Source organism: Mesoplodon mirus (genome assembly GCF_964341445.2).
Source record: "Mesoplodon mirus genome assembly, chromosome: 17".
In the NCBI taxonomy this organism is placed as follows: domain Eukaryota; kingdom Metazoa; phylum Chordata; class Mammalia; order Artiodactyla; family Ziphiidae; genus Mesoplodon; species Mesoplodon mirus.
In genome coordinates, this window is record NC_138993.1 from 1,310,973 (window position 1) to 1,334,479 (window position 23,507).

General features: G+C 43.2%; 1 protein-coding gene across 1 annotated transcript in view; it reads right to left on the reverse strand.

The window, feature by feature from the left end:
* Positions 1 to 16,257, reverse strand: part of XPO4 (exportin 4) — a 109,944-nt gene extending 93,687 nt beyond the window's left edge. Inside the window, exons 1-2 of the mRNA XM_082602027.1 lie at positions 16,164 to 16,257; positions 858 to 963 (exon numbers count right to left, since the gene is read on the reverse strand). Coding sequence (XP_082458153.1) covers positions 858 to 963; positions 16,164 to 16,232 — 175 coding nt within the window. The 5' untranslated portion in view covers positions 16,233 to 16,257. The remainder of the gene's footprint in view (positions 1 to 857; positions 964 to 16,163) is intronic.
* Positions 16,258 to 23,507: the final 7,250 nt, after the last annotated feature.

Genomic DNA, 23,507 nt, shown 5'->3' on the forward strand with positions numbered 1-23,507 from the left:
GAAACCAGAGTGCTGGCGGCTACAGATGAGTCTTCCTAAAAGCACAAGGATAAAAGGTCAGATAGCTTAGTTCCTAACTGAACTAACCAATTCTGTGGTCATGGACAACTCAAATAGCCTTCCTTTCAGAGCCTTCAATATGGGTTACAAAAAAAGTGGCTCTAATTAAGAAAAACAGCCAACAATTATCAGACTATAAAATAACAATAACCAATGAAATCTCTTAACTATTATTGAAAAATACCTAAGAGGCAGAGAAAATGCCATCTCTGAATAAGTTATGACTTCTGTGATAATTTTTAAAGGAAAGAGATCACTTCCATACGTATGTCAGATATAAGGTACTCACAAAACATTTTTTACAAGAGTAAAAATCAATACTTCATTTTAGGACACACAATGCAGATCCTACACAGAACTGACCAATATTCGCTAAGCAAGCTGAGTACAAACTATATGGTTTTTAAAAAACGATGAAAAAACAACTAAAAGAAACTGTAGAAACCCAAAAAAATAATCTTAATTTTTAAACACTGGGATACATTATAGTACATTTCCTATAAGTGATATCATACTTGAAAACAACAGAAAAAACATTAGATTTTCCTCCCACCATTAACAGCCTTGATATTACGGTCAATAATAAAACAACTTATTGAATGTTTTATTTGGGGAAGAAAAATCCAAAGCAAAATCAGAGTCTTCTCTCTGGCTTTATGGAATATCTTTAAAGCCACTTCAGTGGAATGGTTATTAATGGAAAATTATAACTGTACAAACCTGCTTATTTTTAAAGCAATTTAAAATATCTAAAGTTCAAGATAGAAAAACTAGGTATTTTTAAAGTAAACACTTACCCAAAATATGCTTGCAAACTGCAAATGGTGATTTTGATTTCCTAAACGATAAGAATATGTGCTCAGCATGCTGGCGCTGCTCAGTGTTAACCATGGAAGGTGGTGCCTTGAGATTTAAAAACAAACACAAACACAGAGCACACTTGTTTAATAAGGAAGCTTGAACAACAGCAATCCTTTTACCCACAACAAGAGAAATATTTTCACTTTCAGGGGACTACGGGAGTACAAATTCTTGCTTAATTTTTCTTAAGTAACTATAGTATTAAACTTCATGATAAATATTTAAAATACAGTTTCAGGGAAAAGAAAGAAATTCCTGGCAAGGTTTGGATCAGAATCCTTTCAAGTTGCCTACATTTAAGAAAGATATATTTATTTATTTAACATTTTTTTGTAATTTTTAAAAAAAACATAGCCTACTCATTGCCTTTTATTCCGAAATATACCACTCCATCTAAATTGACGAAGTTCAAATAATTTCTATTCTTCAGCCCTGGTGAAATTGAATCCAAAGTTACTAAAAATTTACTTCTAAATACAATCCTTTAAGATAGAAATATTATCAGATAATTCTACCTCAAGTTTTCTAAAATCACTATTAAACCAGAAAAATTAGGAACAGCAAAGTTTGGAGTTTACAAAACTCCTTTCTGAGTAATAAATTAATCAGCCAGAAAAGCCAGACTTCTCTCTCAACAAAAACAGCTTCTACAAGTCTGCTCAGGTTTTTAAATTCCATTTTGTTCTAACAGCCTTTCTTCCAAAGATAATAATACTCTTCTGAACCAGCTGTACCTAAAATATACATTCCTAAAATATACATTCAAAGGTTATCTTTGACCTCACTGAGACCCATCTGAAGGAAGGAGAAGAGATTGCTTATACAGCATACAGATCAAAATATCAGATTTCTCAATTCGGGAGGGGAGGGGAGGGTGAGGGTAGGTGGCAGGAAAATAAACCTTTGTTATTGTAACCAATATAAAGTGGGGAAACCATCATTTCAACTGTATTCAAAGACTCTGGAAGATGAAAAACATAACCAGGTACATTAATATTCATTATAAACTATATCAATTATGCAACATTAGTTACTCTACTTTCAGTTAAAATAGTAAAAAAGAAAAAAAAGAAGTAAATCCAAGAAAAATTAACTTTGAATCTCTTGCCTAAAGGAATTCTTATAATTCGCTAAAGCCAGTTCAGACTACTATTCCTAATGATATAGCACCCTCTACAGCTCTCTAGATAAAAATGAAAATATTTCCATTAAAGAACTACGTTAAATAGATAACAAGGATACACAGGGAATTACGGCCATTATCTTGTAATAACCTATAATGGAATATAATCTACAAAAATACTGAGTATGGGGGCTTCCCTGGTGGTGCAGTGGTTAAGTGTCCGCCTGCCAATGCAGGGGACACGGGTTGGATCCCTGGTCCGGAAAGATCCCACATGCCGCGGAGCAACTAAGCCCACACGTCACAACTACTGAAGCCCGCGCGCCTAGAGCCCGTGCTCTGCAACAAGAGAAGCCACCGCAATGAGAAGCCCACGCACTACAACAAAGAGTAGCCCCTGCTCGCCGCAACTAGAGAAAGCCCGCGCACAGCAATGAAGACCCAACACAGCCAAAAATAAATAAAATAAATTTATTAAAAAGATAAATAAGAAATGATAAAATCACCTAGAAAAGTAATATAATAACAAAATAAAAATAAATCAGCACTATTACATTATCTTCAACTTTTTTACTACATTGCTCAGAGTATAATATGATCTTTCAACAAGGTATAAATGAAATCTGGGAACACCACCTTTGTAGTCTTTTTTTTTTTTTTAAGGTTTCATTGAAGAGTGTTGAGAATTGAGAATTTTCTACGCATAATGACAAAGAGAAAAAAATTGATAAGGAAAGGCACTTCACAATTAAGAGATAAGTAAGCAGCTGAATGCAAAAAGACATACAGCAGCACACTAAACCTGCACTGTCCAAAACAGCAGCCACCAGCCTCATTTGTTAAAATTAAATTAAACAAAAAAAAATTCAGTTCCTTGGCTGCACTAGCCACATTTCAAGTGCTTAACAGCACTCATGGCTGGTGGCTACCACACTGCAACACAGATTCAGAACACTCCTATCACTGCAGAAAGTTTTAATGGACAAACTCCATTAATGATGATAAAACTAATCATATAAGTATAACCTCAGAACTTGAGTCTTGAGATGATGATATTCTAGATCAGTGGTTCTCAACTGAGGCAACTTTGTCCCACAAGGGACATCTAGCAGTGTCTGGAGACATTTTTGGTTGCCACACTGGGGAGTGCTATTGGCAACTAGTGTATAAAGGGCAGGGATGCTGCTAAACATCCTACGATGCACAACCCAGCCCAAAACACCAACAGTGACGAAGCTGAGAAACCCTGCCCTAGGTGAGCTTCCTCAAACTCAAGAATCAGTGAACGGACAATATACTTCCAAGGACGAAAAGGGAACATGGTATTCTCATCCAGTCAGTCATTACGCTAGAATTACTTCATTACCCAATATTCTCTGACAAGAACTGGAACCAACTTGTTTTGCTAAAAGCATATGACAGTATTTTTTACTCTCTTACGATATCTGTGTAAAAAGTTTGCTTGATACAGTTCATTAAAGGATAAATGCTAGGGCTTCCCTGGTGGCGCAGTGGTTGAGAGTCCGCCTGCCGATGCAGGGGACACGGGTTCGTGCCCCGGTCCGGGAGGATCCCACATGCCGCGGAGCGGCTGGGCCCGTGAGCCATGGCCGCTGAGCCTGTGCTCCACAATGGGAGAGGCCACAACAGTGAGAGGCCTGCGTACCGCGCAAAAAAAAAAAAAAAAAAAAAAAAAAAAAAAAAGGATAAATGCTAAAGGCAGGTGTGTATACAAAGATAATTTAAAAATTGTCTTGCTCATTCTAACTGGTGTCTATAAATCTAAAAATAAAAATGACTCACAGTTAGGAAGCAAAAAGTATGGTCATCTTCTGTTCATCAATATTATATGCCATTGGGACTTGGTGGCGCAGTGGTTAAGAATCCGCCTGCCAATGCAGGGGACACGGGTTCGAGCCCTGGTCTGGGAAGATCCCACATGCCGCGGAGCAACTGAGCCCGTGCACCACAACTACTCTGCCTGCACTCTAGAGCCCGCGAGCCACAACTACTGAGCCCACGTGCCACAACTACTGAGCCCGCGCGCCTAGAGCCCGTGCTCCCCAACAGGAGAAGGCACTGCAATGAGAAGCCCGCGCACCGCAACAAAGAGTAGCCCCCGCTCGCTGCAACTAAAGAAAGCCCGTGCGCAGCAACAAAGACCCAACACATACATACATACATACATACGTACATACATACATACATAAAATATTAAATGCCATCAATGTTTTCAAAAGTATTGTTTTGATGATTCTAAAGCAGGAAGAAGAATCAGAATAATAAGCGAAAATGTATTAAAGATTCATCTGATGTCTAGAATCAGTACGACATTTTGAGGGTGAGCATGTAACAACCAGGAGTAGAGACAGGACCCATGAGGAGTATTTGAAACCTGGACTCAGTATTCACAGAGCAGAAGATGAACGCAAAGAGATAGTCACACTCCAGACTCGCGCCGCCCAATATGGAACTCCTACCCCCACTGACTATGTAAATTAATTAAAGTAAAAAATTCAGCTCCTCCTCTGCACAAGGCACGTTTCAAGAGCTCAACACCCACATGTGGCTACTGGCCACTACACTGGAGAGTGCAGATACAGAAGACACTACTCTTGAAGAAATTTAATTAATTCAACAAATATTTACAGAGTGCTTACTATAAGGTTACCTAGATTCATATGATTTGATGCGATGTTATGTGATAGATTAATGTGCAAAATAACTGCTATCAAAAATAAATAAATAAATAAATAAAATAACTGCTATCACTTATACAGCACTTCTTATGTACGAGGCACTATTCTAAACACTTTCCTTTTAATGTAAACGAAATCATTTAATCTACACGTTAACTCCCTGGAAATAATTATTTTCCTAGTTTAGAGATGAAGAAACAGACGCATAGAGGTTAAGTGACTTGCCAAATGTCACACCGCTAGTCACAGGGTGGAGTCAAGAGCAATGCAAACAGTCTGGCTCCAGACCCTGTATGTTCGTTCTACTGCTGCTCAATTCCTAAATGTCAACGCTGCTCCGTGTGTGCTGCCTAGTCTAGCAATAGGGTGATTTTTCTAACATCTTATCTGATTAGGTCACTATCTTACTACTGTTGTTTTCTAATTAGTTCTCTAATCCCTGCCACAAATCCACAAAATATAGATAGACCAGCAAGACTGGGGTCAAATAATTTTATATTAAAACATGGATATATTATGGACTAGAATAAAACTTCTATTAACCTTTTCTTAAATATTTATTTTATTTATTTGGCTGTGCCAAGTCTTAGTTGCAGCACGTGGGATCTAGTTCCCTGACAATGGATCAAACCCGGGCCCCCTGCATTGGGAGCGTGCTGTCTTAACTGCTGGACCACCAGGAAAGTTCCTCTATTAACTTTTTAAGATAAAAATTGAGAAATTTTAGCTTATACAAGCTGTTTTGGGGTACTCCCTAGCTCCCCCCAAATATATATTCACTCTCTTTTACCATAAGAGTCACCTTAGCAGTAAAAAAATTTTAAGAATATTAATATATTCCCTTCCACCCTGGCTTTGTTCAGAGTCTCATCATCTCTTTGCAGAACTTAACAGCCTCCTAACTGGTCTTCCACCTCACATCTTGCTTCCCTCAGATCAGATTTTCACACTGCTGTCAGAGTGAAACCACAGAACTGCCATGTCACACTACAGGGTGAGTCCAAGCTAATTATTGTGCAAATAAGACCTTAGATAGCCCAGGCCCTGCCTATTTCCCTAGGCTCATCTCCCTTCCCCCTTTATTCATTTCTTTCATTCAACAAATATTACCAAGCAACTATTATGTGCAAATAAGGTCCCTAAACTAACACATATTAGCATCTAGCTAGGGAGACCAACATTCATTAATTAACCACACAAATAAATGTAAAATTCCAGATGGGGCAGGTGTTATCTGAGTATAGGACAGGTGAGTCTCACCTTTCTGAGAAGCTAAGGCAGGCTTTCCTGAGAAAGCGACTATGGGGAGACCTGAAGGATCAGGTGAGAGAGAGGAAGAGCGCTTTAGGCAGAGGGAACAGTGTATGAAAGGTTCTGTGACAGGACCAAGGACAGGAGAGGGAAGGATGGAGAAAGAACTGGTGTGGCTGATGCAGAAAAAAAGAGATGGGAGAAGGGTCCTCAGAAGCTGGAAATATGGGCTTCCCTGGTGGCGCAGTGGTTGAGAATCTGCCTGCCAGTGCAGGGGTCACAGGTTCCATCCCTGCTTCGGGAAGATCCCACATGCCGCGGAGCAACTAAGCCCGTGTGCCACAACTACTGAGCCCGCGAGCCACAACTACTGAAGCCCACACACCTAGAGCCCATGCTCCGCAACGAGAAGCCACCGCAATGAGAAGCCCGTGCACTGCAACGAAGAGTAGCCCCCGCTCGCCGCAACTAGAGAAAGCCCACGCACAGTAGCAAAGACCCAACACAGCCAAAAATAAATAAAATAAATTTAAAAAAAAAAAAGGAAGAAGCTGAAAAGATAAAAACTTATCCAAAGCCTCACAAAGAGAAAGCACTAATAAAACTTCAGTTCAAACCTGGGTAATCTGTCTCTGGAACCGTTCCCTTACAGCATATTTCCATCCATAAATTACGATCGAATGTCCACTACGTGCCAGGCAATGTGCTAGATGCTTCAGACACAACAGTGAGTCATTGATAAACAAAAACAAACAGAATCCGTGTTCCCAAGGAGCTTACAATCCAGCAGAGAAGTCAATCATATAATCAAATAAGCAGCATAAAACTGTGGATGCCATCAATGTTACTAAAGCAAATGGTGCCATGGGAAGAGAATTTAATCTAGTTCAGAGTGGTCAGACTTTTCTGTCAAAGTAAACACCTACACTGAGATCTGAAAAATTAAATGTCAACTAGGCAAAAGAGGGAGAAGGGTGTTCCAAGCCGAGGGAGTCCATGCGGGTAAGGTTCAGGCAGGAGGGCGCAGATCCAGTGTGGGGACTGATGCCCAGTCTGCGCAGCCCAAGGGCAGCTTCCTCAGTGTGTGACCAGGGCAGCAGCATGGGGCCCAACTCTCCACAGGGCCCCATGCTTCACGCGGTACTCCGGCTCACCATCCTGAAAGTCTTAATCATTTTATCTCCGAACCTGTGCTTTGTAAGCGAAGGCCAATGGGACACTGGAGCATGCATGGGAGTAGTGCGGACAGGCTGGTGGCCAGGCACACGTGCACGTGCCTCGAGGCAGCCTGGGGCACCGGGTCAAGGTGGCTGGGGTGGGAGCTGGGCCCAAACAGGCAGCAGCACCCGGACCCATGGCGAGGCCAGCTTGCCTGTCCATGTCCCTGAGGCACCTGCACAAACATCAACTCTCCAGCCGGAGCACTGTGACAGGAACTCGGTAAACTTTCTCAGTAAACTACACAACAAAAATGGACACCACAATAAAGCATTTCAGGGAGTTATTCGAATTTTTCAAAAAGTTTGATTCTTCTCTCTGGAGACCTCCCTGGTGGCGCAGTGGTTAAGACTCTGTGCTCCCAATGCAGAGGGCCCGGGTTCAATCCCTAGTCAGGGAACTAGATCCCACATGCCGCAACTAAGGAGCTGGCAAGCTGCAACTAAGGAGCTGGCAAGCTGCAACTAAGGAACCCGCCTGCCACAACTAAGACCCAGTGCAACCAAATAATAAACAAATATTTTTAAAAAAGAATCTCTGATTTTCAAACTGCTACAGCAAAGCAAACATCTACAGGTTTAGAAATAGAAATTAAATTTAGAGATTGTCACATTCAATGGAGAAGAATGCTATTTTAACATAAAGCTCTGTATGAACCATTTATGAATGAGGAAGACAATTTTACTTTTTTCCTACAATTGAAGACACAACCACAGGATACATAAATGAGTGTTTTTAATTACATACAAATCATTAAGCTACTTGTGGTTTCTTGTATAACCTCTGCAAGTAACAACAACTGTCACAGGAACATTAAAATATTCATAAATTTACACCTAAAATTAAATTCAAACTCACATGAAGCTGATTTATGTGAAGAGTTCAATCTTTTTAGAAAAAATGTTCTGCAAGAATCATGAGCTGTAAATGTACTACAATTTACACTTGTAAATAATTATCATCTTCCCTCTGAATCCTCAGGTTCCACATCTGTGGATTCAACCAACTACAGAGGGTAAATATTTGGGGAAAAAATTCCAGAAAGTTCCAAAAAGCAAAACCTGAATTTGGGACTTCTCTGGAGGTCCAGTGGTTAAGACTCCACACTTCCACTGCAGGGGGCACGGGTCTGATCCCTGGTCAGGGAACTCAGAGCCTGCATGCCATGCGGCACAGCCAAAAAATTAAAAAACAAACAAAAAAACGATCACATATTAGACCCACATTTCTTGAAAGTTCCATAATATCCCACTATACAGAATACCACGGTTTATTTACCAAAATTTCTTCCAACTAGACATTCACACTGTTTCAGTTCTTTGCTAGAGCAAGGTATATAGACACTACAGTAAGTGCTTTTCCCATATGTGCGAGTATTTCGGAAGGCGGAATGAATGGGCAGAAGTGGAACAGCTGGGTCAAAGGGCATGCACACTTTCAAGGCTCCTGTAACACAGCTCCAGACCATCTCCAAACTTGCAGCCTGCTACGCGTCCACGAACGCTGTCCATCTCCATACAGTCACAGCCTGAAATATCATCTCAATCACAGGTCTGTTTCTGCACTATTCTATTCCAACTTCCCATTCTTTTTCCACGCCAGCACCACAACCCTGCAATTACTGTAGCTTCTGAATACATTTCAATAACTGGTACAAACTCCCCCAAACCCTCCTTTCTTCTTTTTCTTAACATTTTTTGTTACTGTCATGCAATACTCTTCCAGATAATATATATTTTCTAATTAATCAGTCAAGCTTTTCTCCCACCTCAAAAAAGGGTGAGGAGAGAAGAGGGATTTTTACTGATATTACATTCAGTAGATAGACTAATGAGGAAGGAACTGCCACCTTAACCAGATTAACTCTTTGGATTGAGGAACATAACCTTCATTGAATTCAGATCTTCTTTTACATTCTTCAAATAAGCTGTCTAGTTTTTGTCACAAAAATGTTGTATATTTCTTATTAAATAGTGCCCTATAGTTTATTCCTCCAGTTTTTATTCTTAACAGAATGAGATTTTTTTTTCCATTTTTAGGCTGACCATTGTTGGTATAAAGGAAATCTTACAATTGGTTGATTTGCCTTATATCTGGCCACCTTACCAAACAATTATTGGTTCTAGTAATAGTTTAGTTAATTTCCTTGGATTTCTTCTTTCTGAATATCACCTGCAAATTATGATCTTTTTACTTTTCTTTGCAATATTTACTTATTTAGCTGCACTGGGTCTTCGTTGCAGTATGCAGATCTTTAGTTGAGGTATGCGGAATCTTTTTTTTTTTCTTTTTTGTAGGTGCAGCATGTAGGATCTTTAGTTACGGCATGTGAACTCTTAGTTGCAGCGTGTGGGATCTAGTTCCCTGACGAGGGATCAAACCCCGGGCCCCTGCACTGGGAGCACGGAGCCTTAGCCACTGGACCACCAGGGAAGTCCCTTATTCCTTTCTCTTATCTTACTGTATCAGCTAGGCCCTCCCCTTCAGAAAGTGTTGAATAATAAATAGTTTTATTAGAACTCCCTATTTTACTCTTAAGACTATCTCCATTTACTGGTGGTTTCAAATAATTATTTTTTATCATATATTTATCATTTCCTAGTTTATTGAATTTTTAATCATAAAATGCTGTTAAATTTTATCAACTGCCTTTTAGGTGTCTATGGATGATTTCAAACGTCTTTCACATTTCTTTGGATCACTGGCTATGTTCCAGTTACCTGAGTTTGACACAAATCCAACTGAAAAATACAAATTTAATTAAACTGAATTTTAAATAAAAATTTCCCATTACCTAGTTTTTTGAGAATAAGAACTGTTAGTGCCAGTCTAATATCTAGCGCCACAGCAGAGATGAAAAGACAAGGTTGAAATAAATAAAAATGCTTACACGATACAATGAATCTTTTCAATACGAAAAGTATATGCTATAAGCAAAATTATTAATTTTATGACATGCACTATTTTTTTTTTTTTTTTTTTTTTTTTTGCGGTACGCGGGCCTCTCACTGTTGTGGCCTCTCCCGTTGCGGAGCACAGACTCCGGACGCGCAGGCTCAACGGCCATGGCTCACGGGCCCAGCCGCTCCGCGGCATGTGGGATCTTCCCAGACCGGGGCACGAACCCGTGTCCCCTGCATCGGCAGGCGGACTCTCAACCACTGCGCCACCAGGGAAGCCCTGACGTGCACTATTGATCGCACGCACACACACACACACAAAGCATTATACCTTATACATAGAAGGGGCTCAGGAAACACTAAATAAATGCTCAACTATTCCCCAAACACACTGCACTTGGTTCTCTCAGGCCTTCACACAAATACACCCCTCTACCTGGAGCACCCCTATGCAACTGGAGAACTCCAATTTGTCCTTCACGTCTCAGCTTAAGGATCACCTAGGTTTTGAGAAGCCCTCTCTAGGTCCCATCTCAGCCTCAGATAGACGTCCCTCCTCTGTACTCTCACAGAGCAGCAGCATACGCTCCTATTATAACATCACCTAATACTTGCTAATAGTTTTGCCTTTCTTCCCCATGAGACTTTTGTTCTCCTTGAAAACAAGGCCTGTTTCTCCTGTCTCCTCAGCATACATAGCATCGTGCCCAGCACACATGTACTGAAGAAATGCTGCAGAATAAGTGAATCAAACAAGATGGTAAGAATTTTTCTACAGCACTACATTTTTGCAGATGCTTTTAAAATGTTAACCAAATTCCAAAATAAAAGCCATGAAAACCAATCATGAATCCCTCTCATTAAAGTTGCATTTAGATTTATTAAAATCCATTCCAGGGCTTCCCTGGTGGCACAGTGGTTGAGAGTCCGCCTGCTGATGCAAGGGACACGGGTTCGTGCCCCGGTCCGGGAGGATCCCACATGCCGCGGAGCGGCTGGGCCCGTGAGCCATGGCCGCTGAGCCTGCGCGTCCAGAGCCTGTGCTCCACAACCGGAGAGGCCGCGGCAGTGAGAGGCCCGCGTACCGCAAAAAAATTAAAAAATTAAAAAGAATTTTTAAAATCCATTCCAGCTTTAAAACAAATACATGAAATTACTTTCCTATAAAGTATCAGTTAACATATGTGCTCTGCATTATTTTATATTATCACTGCACACACTCGTTATGGACAACCCTTTATCCAGGGAGACAGGGGAGCAAAACCAAGGAAATTTAAGACAATAAATAAATCACTCTTTGGATTTATGGTTCAAACAAATGCAATATTAATAACAAAAGAATACTAGGTTTCTCCATTATGGTGTCTGTAAAATCCTAACACATCCTTTATTTTATATCTATTCACATAAAGGAGAAAATGGAAATAAACTTCTTTAAAATTCATCCACGATGAAATCAACAAAGAAAAGTGCAGGAGGATATGGATCACACCATCTCATTTATGTAAAAAATACATTAGGGACTTCCCTGGTGACGCAGTGGTTAAGAATCCGCCTGCCACTGCAGGGGACACGGGTTCGAGCCCTGGTCCGTGAAGATCCCACATGCCACAAAGCAACTAAGCCCTTGCGCCACAACTACTGAGCCTGCGCTCTAGAGCCCGCGAGCCACAACTACTGAGCCCTGTGCCACAACTACTGAAGCCCGCACGCCTAGAGCCTGTGCTCCACAACAAGAGAAGCCGCCGCAATGAGAAGCTCGCCCAGCGCAAGGAAGAGTAGCCCCCGCTCGCCGCAACTAGAGAAAAGCCCGCGCACAGCAATGAGGACCCAATGCAGCCATAAATAAATAAATAAATAAATAAATTGATTATTTTAAAAAAGGACATATGTGTGCTCTTATATGCTCAGAGATCTTCAAGATGGATACCCAAGGAACAGTGACCTCTGAAGAGAGGAGATGGGAGCTTAGGGAGCCTTTACTTTCCCCATATACCTTTCTGCACAGCTTGAATTTACTATTCAGAAAGGCATTGATAAGATTTTTTTAAATCAAGGATAATATTTACAGTGTATCATTTATACAAAAAGCACTACATAATGTATATTGTAAAAGCATAGGAAATAAGGTCACAGTACATTCAAACTTAATACAGATTGCTTAGGAAGGGGGACGGAGAGTGGGGAAAGCAGGGAACACTTTTTATTCTGTACACTGTGTGCTGTTGATGTACTTTAAAATAACACGTTCCAGTATTACTGTCCTAATTTGTAAATGACATAAAATGTTCAGCAACACCAAATTCTCAGCTCTGGAACTGTAACCTGCTATAAGTTCTTACAGTCAGAGACACTCTCTCACTGCTGAGAATGTCAGCACAGAAGTGTGGTCCACTTTACTTACTCTGTATGTATTTAATATCCTCTCAAAAGACGCATGGTTAGGTATCTTAAGCAGAAGCCCACAACTGGAATCTTTTTGGAAAAGAAAATTTCAAGACCTCTTTAAACAACGCTCCATTTGCACACTGTTTTCAGAATAGATGGTGTCACGTGCATACTGTTACTAATTTACAAAAGCCCTTCCTCATTCTAGTCTGTTCACCTTCAAATTTATTTTCCAGCAAGTAACCTCACTGTCTTGAATCAGAAGACTAAGCAGTATTCACAAACATGTATAGAAAATACTCCCTATTACTACTTTGGGGGGGGGGAGATCAGGCTTTATGTTGAGACCTACATCTATAAATCCCATAAATATCTTTTTTACTCTAAAGGTCTAATATACTACTTTATTGGCAGCTTATCCAATAACCTAAAGAGGAAAGAATATAGGTGTTCACAGTGAAGCAACTGCAATAACCAAAAACACATTTTGAAATTTCCCATAAAGCAATAAAATTTAACATTTATAGTATTATAATATGTTGACTTTGAGAAGTAACATGGTTGGGTAAGTAAACTTTAAAAGAGTTATAAAATGGGAGTCTGGTGATCTAGGTTCTGGATCACTCTTATCACAAATTTGTTCTGTGACCTACCTTTGGCAAGTCACTTCTATCTCTTTGAACCTCAGTTTCCCCATCCGTAGAATGGAAGGCAAAACACTTAAACTAGATTTTTTTTCAGGGTCTCTTATTTCCTGAGAGAGGCTGATAAAAGCTATAAACCCTATTACCAAAAATAACCCTATTACCAAAAATGTATCTCTGCATCCAAAAATTTACTTACAATTTCCTTCTAATACCCATCGTGAACTCCCTAAGACCTCTGCACGAAAAGATCTCCTGAGATTGTTTTACACACTAAAACTCCAAGCTGATTTTCATGAAAGAAATATACAGACTACCAAATGGAAAAATTAAGCAAAAATAATTGTGAAAGACATCACTAATTACTTTGAATTCCAAAACATATTAACAGCTAAAATACACAGCAGTTTTCTACAAACAAGATTTCCTCAAGGACTTCCCTGGCGGTCCAGTGGTTAGGATTCCACGCTTCCACTGCAGGGGGCACAGGTTTGATCCCTGGCGGGGGAACTAGGATCTCACAAGCCGCGTGGCGCGGCCAAAAAAAAAAAAAAAAAAATTTCTTCAGATGGATATCCATCCGGCCCACAGACCGATAATTGCTACAATCACCCATTCTTTTTTTTTTTAATCTTCTAATGCTAAGTAACTGAAGGAGATTTGACCATCTTAACTATCCCCAAATTTATTAATCTACCTGCTTTCTAGTCCCACTACCGCATAGGCCAAGAACCACAGGCTGATAACAGACAAACCTGAGCTGGAGTCCCCACTCTACTAAATGCCTTGAAAATCTGGGGAAATTACTTAGCATCTACATGTTTCAGTCTCTTAGTCCATAAAATGGAAATGGAAGTAATAACTACCATAGTTACTGATGATTAAATACGGTAATATATGCAAAGTGCTTGCACAGTGCCTCACACACGGTAAGCACCCAATAAAATGTGAGCTATTATTATTAATTATAATAAAATGGAATGCAGCTTTCATACTGAGAAATCATGCAGTAAGTGCTACTCTTCCACATTTTTAAATAGTAAGTGGACACTTCCAAAAAGGAATTTCCTTTTTTTTTTTTCCCAGCCGTGCTTCGAGGCTTGTGGGGTCTTAGTCCCCTGACCAGGGACGGAACTCGGGCCCCCTGCAGTGGAAGCATGGAGTCCTAACCACTGGACCGCCAGGGAATTCCCAGGAATTTCCTATTTTTAATAACATTTTTTTCAATACTCTTCTCTTCTGGAAAGGTTTAAAAGTACGTAAATGATACCTATACAACACATATGAGAGGTGGTAAGGTAGAGTAGAAAGAGAGCGAGTATTAGAGCCAGACAGATGCAAGTTCTAGACCTAATTCAGCCACTTAGTAATTACATAACCTGGGCCACCTTAAGCTCTCTCTCAACCTTGTAAGGCGGCTGCAAGGATTAACAAAGTATGTAAAGCATCAAGCACAGCATCTGGCAGGTAATGTGCGCTCAATTAACAGTATTCCGATTCTTCTCAGCCACTCCTTTATAAGTGATACAACTAGCTTTGCCAGGGAAGAGAGAAGGTCCTAGCAAGCACAAATGCTAATTAATACTCAGGCCAATGATGAAAGGCACGTTTTTACCTTATCGACCTAAGAACTAAAGCAGTGTTTTGGGGGTCACATACTCCTTCCAAAGTCTAATGAAAATGGGGCCACTAGCTCCTAGACATTTTTCAGATATTTCAGGAAATGCTGTAAGTCAGAGATTTTAAGAACTTTGTATTAAGGGGGAACAGTAGCTACTTTTTTCTGGACTTAACTTGCAAGAGTCTGAAAACGTTCTCTAAGTCAGTTTTTGTGACAAAATTCCCCCTTTTCACCTCCCTCCAGCCCTTGGTAACCACCATCCTACACTGTTGCTATGAATTTGACTAGCCAAGTAAGACTTAGGATTCACCTAACTTTGCTCATAATGCAGCAAGTAAATCCTGCTTTTAATTAGGCTTCTTAGTTTCATGAGCTAAATTTCATGAGCTACCTGGTGTTGTGTGTGAAAACAAAACTTGAGAAAAGGAACTACAAACTATGCTAGAATTAGTTCAAATATTTTAAAATGTGATGCTTGAAAACATAACCCAAACACCGAACCAAAAGGGGAAAAAAGGTGCAAAAAGGTAACGAAGCTGGCTACATTCAATTCTTAGAAAGACTGTGTCAATTCAAGGAATCAAATAAGCCTCTAACTTCCAAAGAGATCTACAAGCGCGGAAGTCATGATTTACAAAAAACAAAACTGAGACAGCAAATACAGTTTACTGAGTAATTACATATGGTTTAGCCTTACTTCTACTCCCTGCGTGGAAGGCTTTACCCTCTGACTCGGCCTCACCTCCTCCTTGAGTAGGTAAATAACCTACTCACTAAATTGCTCTGTTCACTGTACTGTAAGGGGAAGAAAGAAGTCAACGAGGGCCATAGACCCAACTCTTCTCAACGCGCGACCCGCACGGAGCTCAGTACTAGACAAAGTTTTCCCCCAATGACCTTGGTCTCTAAGACTCCCCTCCCGCCCGCCCGCCGGTCCTTCCACGTGCGGCAGACTGAGGTTGCCCAGCCGTGGCTGCAGGCCGGAGAAAGCACTCGAGGACCCGAAGGCACGAGGGGAACGAGCGCTGCTAACAGCACCCGAGCCGGGCCAGCCCTCGGCCAGCACTCACTCCCCAGCGGCGCGCACAAGCCCCCGACCTCGCGCCCGCCTCTCCCCGACCCCGCACGGGAGAGCTGGGGCGCAAGAAGCCCCTTTCCTTCGGCTCCCCACTCCACGGCGCGGCGGGGGCGCCGGACACCCAGAGAAGGGACAGTCCGGCCAGGGGCACGGAGGCAGGCGCACAGCCGGAGGGAGAGTGCTGCGCCACGCCAGCCGCCCCCTCCAGCCCCGGGCTCCCGGGAGGCCGCGGCCGGCCGCCAGCCCGGCGGGCGCCAAGGCCGAGCGCAGCAGGGCCGCCGGAGGCAGCGCACGCGGGGCGCGGGGGCGCGGCCACTCACCATCAGAACTTTGGCCGCGTTCTCCAGCTGAGCGATCACTTCTGGGGGCCCCAGCGCCGCCGCCATCATGGTCTCTCTTCAATGACGCGCCATGCGCTGCATTCTGGGAGCGGGCGCCCGGCCGGCCAATCGCGCGGCGCCTCGGGCTCGCGCGCTCCCGCCGGAGCCGTCGCCGCCGCCGACGTCGGCGCGGGGTCGCGGGGTTAGGGCTGCGGGCACGCGGCGGGGCGCTCCCCTGCCCTGGGCCGGTCACCGCCTGCCCGCTTGCTCGCCTTCCCGCCCGCCGCCTGTCGCCCGCCCCGGGGGCGCCTCCGGCCCGAACGTGTCCTCTGCGGCCGCGTTCCTTCCGGGGTAGGGCGGCCTGCGGGACTAGAAGTGTCTGCGACCCCGCGGAGCGCGCGTCCTCCCAACTCGCGTCCTCCCCTCACACAGCCCCGAGCTGCGGGCACCGGACGGGGACGAGGCCGGAGCCCCCTCGGCGGGCAGCCGGAGTCGGTGGAGCGCGCCGCCCCCGCTGTGCCGTGTGGGGACGTCGCGGCAGCGATGTTCGGTGTGGAGCCTGGAGGGAAGGTCCGTTAGGGGACCTCGGAACCCACCCTTCCTCCCCTCACTGTTTCAGCGCTCACACCAGCTCCAACTGCTGGAAACCTTGTTCTGTTCTGAGCTGACACCTACTTACGCATAGGTTTCTAGTTCTTGGTGCTGTTCTGCTTCTTGGGGCTGCACAGAAAGTCACGTTCATTAAGGTGTTCGTTAAGTTTCCTCTGTTGACGTCTTCCTTTATCTCTTCCAGTGGTACATAAGCCATACTTTGGGGTTTTCCCTTTTTTATGTTGCTGCAACAGAATTGCATTATTAGCTCCACTGAAAAACGGGTTTCTTATATTGGGCATCTCTACAACTTGAAGTTGAGGAAGTGAATTAACAAGGCTTTTATTGCTTGAGAAACGAAGTACCTTTTATTTCGTTACAAAAGGGCAAAGTGAGTGCAGTGAATGGCCTTTTTTACTTTTTAAGAATTGTGTGAGGGCCTCCCTGGTGGCGCAAGTGGTTGAGAGTCCGCCTGCCGATGCAGGGGATACGGGTTCGTGCCCCGGTCTGGGAGGATCCCATATGCCGCGGAGCGGCTGGGCCCGTGAGCCATGGCCGCTGGGCCTGCGCATCCGGAGCCTGTGCTCCGCAACGGGGGAGGCCACAACAGTGAGAGGCCCGCATACCGCAAAAAGAAAAAAAAAAAAAAAAAAAAAGAATTGTGTGAAACTAGGTGGTTAACATGTAGTAGGCATTCAATAAATACTTCACTAAGTACAGACGTCTGGACTTAACGATTTTTCGACTTCGATGGTGTGAAAGCGTTACATATTCATTGGAAGCCATGCTTCGATTTTTGATCTCTTCCGGGGCTGCGATGTGCGGTCCCGATGCGCCGTCCGATATACCCTCGTGGGGCACAGCGCCCAGTCAGCCGCACAATCACGAGGGTGAACCACTGGTACCCTTACGACCATTCTGGTTTTTACTTTCAGTACAGTGTTCAACAAGCTACATGAGACAGTCAACACTTTATTCTAAAACAGTCTCTGTGTTAGATGACTTTGCCCAACTGTAGGCTAATATTAAGTGTTCTAACCACGTTTAAGGCAGGGGAGGCTAAGCTGTGATGTTTGGTAGTTTCGATGTATTAAAAGCATTTTCACCTTAGGATGTTTTCAACTTAACGATGGGTTTATTGGGACATAATCCCATCCTAAGTCAAGGAAGATCTTTATAAAGCGACCTACAAAAAGATTACAAAATGTCTCTACCCACTACAAATAGTAATTACGGCAGTTCCATGATATATCTGCAAAAGTGTAGACAAATGAATATTTTGTGACATTAAATGTTTGAGGCTTATAACGCTTCAGATTGGGCCCTGTGTTCCAAAGCATTTGTTTTGTGCAATTACATAAGAACTTTCCATCTGGACACTCTTTAAGACAGAGGAAGAAGGAAAAGTATTAAGTGTGAGGATGAGTATGCTTCCTTTCAAATTAGCATTTTGAAGTTACATCTGCCATAATGGAGCCATGAATTTTAGGGCAGGGTTGTAGAATTTCACTGTTGGAAGATTCTAGAATTTACCCACTAATTTAACCTCCCCTCCAATGCCTGACTCTTGTTATTTCTTGGTTTACTATGCAACAGTAGCGTCCTCCTGGGGGTGTGGGACGGGGTAACGAGTAGTGATCCAGCCTAGCCACAGGCTCTTCGTATCCTGAAGCAGAAGGGAAGAAAGTTGTGCAAATTCCAATAATTTCTCACTAGACACAAAAGAAAAATATTTATGGCCTAAGAATCTGCTCGAAATGTTCCTGGAATCAAAAACATTTCACAAATATTACATCCCCTGTACTTTTAGGGTATGCCTTTAACACCTATGATGTCATGGGGTGCAAAATTATTCCTACGTATTCTTAACCAAAAGTGATTAGTTGAGTATATTATATATTTTTCCTTGGAAACATAGGCTTGGTTTGGGTTTGTTTGTTTTTGTCAAGTCATAAACATCTTGTCAACATAAACATACTGATGAAATACCTTAGAGCAGCAGTTCTCAAAGTGTGGCCTGGGGACACTTGTTAAGTCCCAGAATACCTAGTAGGTCCCTAAGATCCTATCAGAGGGTCTTGGGTCAAAAGAATTTTCATATGGCTATCATCCTATCAGTAATTACTTTAAATTGATTAAACTCCCCAATCAAAAGACATAGACTGGGGGCTTCCCTGGTGGCACAGTGGTTAAGAATCTGCCTGCCAGTGCAGGGGACATGGGTTCAAGCCCTGGTCCGGGAAGATCCCACATGCCGCAGAGCAACTAAGCCCGTGTGCCACAACTACTGAGCCTGCACTCTAGAGCCCACGAGCCACAGCTACTGAGCCCGCGTGCCACACTGCTGAGGCCTGTGCGGCTAGAGCCCATGCTCCACAACAGGAGAGGCCACTGCAATGAGAAGCCCACGCACCGCAACGAGGAGTAGCCCCTGCTCGCCGCAACCAGAGAAAGCCCACGTGCAGCAATGAAGACCCAACGCAGCCAAAAATAAAGAGATAAAATAAATAAACTTATTTTTTTAATAAATTTTAAAAATAGACATAGATTGGCTAAATGGATAAAACACAGGATCGAACTACATGCTCCGTCTTACCACTTCTATCCAACATCCTAATGGATGTGCTAGCCCGAGCAGTTAGGCATGAGAAAGAAAGAAAAGGCAACCAACTTGGAAAGGAAGAAGTAAAATTATCTCTGTGCACAGATGATGTGATCATATATATAGAAAATCCTAAAGATTCCACAAAAATCTGTTAGAACTAATAAATGAATTCAGCAAAGTTGCCTGATACAAAATCAGTTTTAAAAAATCAGTTGCATTTTTATATACCAACAGCGAACCATCAGAAAAGGAAATTAAGAAAATAATTTCATGCAAATCAAAACTACAGTGAGGCCCTTATACGAATATAGATGAATTATGCAACAGAGTGAGAGATTATTCTATTTTACTTGAGAGACTCCATAGAAGAACAAAATCTCTCTTTTGGAAGGCATCTCTAAAGCCCAAATTAGATGGGAACACTTAATAATTCCTTTTGATATAGAAGACACCTGATCTAGAAAGTGTTAAGGGATCTTATAACCCAAAGTTCTGAAACCTTTCAAGGTAGCAGTATAGAACCGAAAGTATTATGGTGTCAAATTTATAGGAACTTAATATATTTCCCCAGAAACAGAAACATGAGACCAAAAGGGAAATATGTCTTTAAAATAGTTCTCTTGTACAGAAAGTGTATTTCTGCACATATGATATGTCTGTGAAATGTTACTCTTTGGAGTTCTTAAATACTAAATACTTGATTAATATAGCACAGTTTTGATGTGTGTATATCAAAGTAATTGCAAAAAGTAGTCAGTGGCTTTATTCCTTCTGCTCTCACAACCTATCATCTTGAACTTTATTTCTGAACCACTTTAATTTTACAACATGAAATCAAGACTTTCTCACGCTGTTGAACCCTATTCAGCAGGGTGGCACCATAATTATAGAGTCTATTTTTCTTTTTCTTTCTTTTTTAAATTTATATATGTAAAAACTTGGCAACTCTCCTATTAAGTAAAATGCTTCTAATCAATAACCAAGTAGAATATGCCACCTTCCTTATAAAGCTCAACATTATAAGACATCCATCCCAGTAAAATTTTTTGAGATTGTGATAAAGACCTCTGTTTTTCCAGACAAATCTCTGGAATTGTCCCTACAACCCAACAACCTAAAGGCATGAGTTGTTCACAGATTCCCAAAGGCTTTAACCGAGCCTCCTGCTGCTGGGAGTCCTCCTGACGCCCTGGCCGGAAACTCCGTCTAAGGAGTGACCATCTGAAAGGCTGCTGTACCGTTCAAGAGTGCATGATGTCATTGCATGGAAAGGCCACCGAAGAGCAGGGGCTTCCGGGCCCAGAAGATGGAAACTGCGGGCGCCTCGGGGCAAGACTGAGAAGGTGTCATGGAGAGGCGGCAGCAGGGGTGCTGCTGGACATCAGGGTCAGAGCCGGGGCCCCGGCAGAGCTGAGGGTGGAGGCAGCAAGGGGATCGGAGGGCAGGCTCGGCCTGGGGCCAAGTTCCCCTCAAGCAGGCCTGACGGGGCTCTTAAATGACTTCAGAGGGCTGACATCCAAGGACAACACGGCCCGGCTTCTGCCGTGAGTCCCCAGGAACTGGGCCGGGAGGAGGCCCCCCCCAGGGACGGGGTTGGTTTGTCTCAACAGCAACTGCGACCCTGTCCCTGCCCCTGCCACAGGGGCTCGAGCCCTGCGACCCAGGAACCGACAGTGACGCCTGGGCTGGGTTTCCACAGGACAAGGCCTGGGGGAGGCTATTCCTGCTGGACGCCCCTGGGAATAATCACTAGGCCCCCAAGAGAGGATCTGGGGCTTTGTCAGCAGAGCTCTGCTTTGTTCTTCACATTTTAAGCCAACGGGTAATTTGAGAAAGTGGGGATTTAATTTATACATGTCTTGAAGCAGCTTCTGTTCATGCTCTTGATGTGTTTGGCCTTGTCCTCTGACCCGCAGGAGTCTGGGCCTGGGGGCAGAGGTGTCCTGCCATCTCCACCCAGCTGTCTTCTCACTTTAAGCCCTGAGAGCTTCCTCCAACCAGACACAGGTGCCATTAACACTGGCACTTGGACCCTCTGACCTGAGTATTATGTGTCATTATTGATGGTAACTTTCAATATTTTGCCAAACATTCCAAAATATTCTGGACCTTTTAAAGCCTCTGGTCTCATTTTTATCTTCCTCAGTTCTTCCTGGGAGGATGGGCTCTCCCTGCAGGGTCTTCTGGATCCATCCCTCTACCTGCTGGACAAAGCCCTGTGTCGTCAGCGTGGACCTGATGCCAGCAAAACAGGGAAATCCGGCAGCCACGGGGAGCGAGGGGCCTGGCTCACAGAGGCCCAGAAGGAGAGCGGTTAACTCCTCTCCTGACCTGACAGTGCAGCCAGCAGCCTGCGCAGTGGGGCTGTCAGTACCTGTTAGGAGTGTGAAGGAGGGCTTCCCTGGTGGCGCAGTGGTTAAGAATCCGCCTGCCAATGCAGGGGACATGGGTTCGAGCCCTGGTCCAGGAAGATCCCACATGTCACGGAGCAACTAAGCCCGTGAGCCACAACTACTGAGCCTTCGCTCTAGAGCCCACAAGCCACAACTACTGAAGCCCGCGTGCCTAGAGCCCGTGCTCCGCAACAAGAGAAGCCACCGCAATGAGAAGCCCCCGCGCACCGCAACCAGAGAAAGCCCGCACGCAGCAATGAAGACCCAACACAGCCAAAAATAAATAAATAAAACAAATACATTTATATAAAAAAAAAAAGACCGTGAAGGATCCAAAACAAAACTCTGAGAACCGCTGCACTGGTGAATGCAGCCATCTGGAAGAGCGTCCTCCGATTTGTCTGGTAGGAAGGAACACAGCATTTGGCAAGTGCTGGCTTGCTTGCTTTTCTAACAACCTTGGCCAGTCTGGTCCCACGGTCCCCACGACTGCCACCCTCAGCTGGAGCCGCATCCCTGCCTCCTGTGATGACTGCAGTCCTGTGTAGCCTCCAACAAAGCACAAGCCCACCCCTTCTCAAAGACGGCCCCCGCCGGCTCGCCCGACTGTGTCCCCGCACTGTTTACATAAAAGGAAAAGTCACGTTTCAGGTAAAACTCTGTTCTTTCCGTAGCCTTAACATAATCTTCTCTCCAAGTCTGAGGAAAGTAATGACTAGAGAACTTATTCATTGAATCAGCTAATCCCATCTGCTTCATACTGTTCATCCTGCAAAAAACTTGTGACAAATTTATGTAGAGACTCCCATGGCTTTTAAAACATTCAAGCTTCCATTTGAAGGGTTCAATATGTGCCAGGTGGCGCTCAATATACACACTGAACGCAGTGCTGCCCGATATATTTCTGTTGACTCAATGTGTAATGAACAAATAGTAGGTGCCCACAGCGATTCAAGAACCGAGTAAGCCATGCCGTTCCAGGGTCCCTTGACAATTGTCTAGTTTTTAAATTGTGGGGAGGAGGGAAGGGGAAGGACACGTAACGCAGACTTGCCTTAACATAGAAATCTGCACAGTACTTATCACTTCTAAGTGACTGTGTAGGTTCAACTGCACCGTCCTAGCATATATAGATATAAAAAGAAATAAAGAAAACATTGCATGGATAAACAACAAGGTCCTACTATATATAGCACAGGGAACTATATCCAATCTCCTGAGATAAACCATAATGGAAAAGAATATTTTAAAAAATGTATATATATATGTATAACTGAGTCACTTTGTTGTACAGCAGAAATTAGCACAACACTGTAATCAACTATACTTCAATTTTTTAAAAATGTGAAAAGAAAACACTGCAATTTGCGAGTGGTTTAATAAGAATTCTTACTTTCCTCTCCGTGGAAAGGGCATGCCAAGACATTTTGTGAGCCCTCAAAGTGAGCACAAATCTCAGTAGCAAAAGCATCCAGCTCCCTCTGCTGCCTGTTGGTTGAACTTGGAACTCAGAGAATCTGTGGTACCTTCTGGACTAAAACTCTGTATAGAATTCAGGATACATTATTACTGGAGTAGGCACAGGCGAGTCTATTCTGTATGTATATTCCAGAGTAAAGGAAATCAAACCACCAAACACATTTGCACAAGAGCATTTCTCTATATATTCTTACTATTATATTCAATAGTATCTCTGTTTTTGTTTCAGCTGTGATCATATAACCTCTTATTGTGAAGAAATGACTTGCAACATTT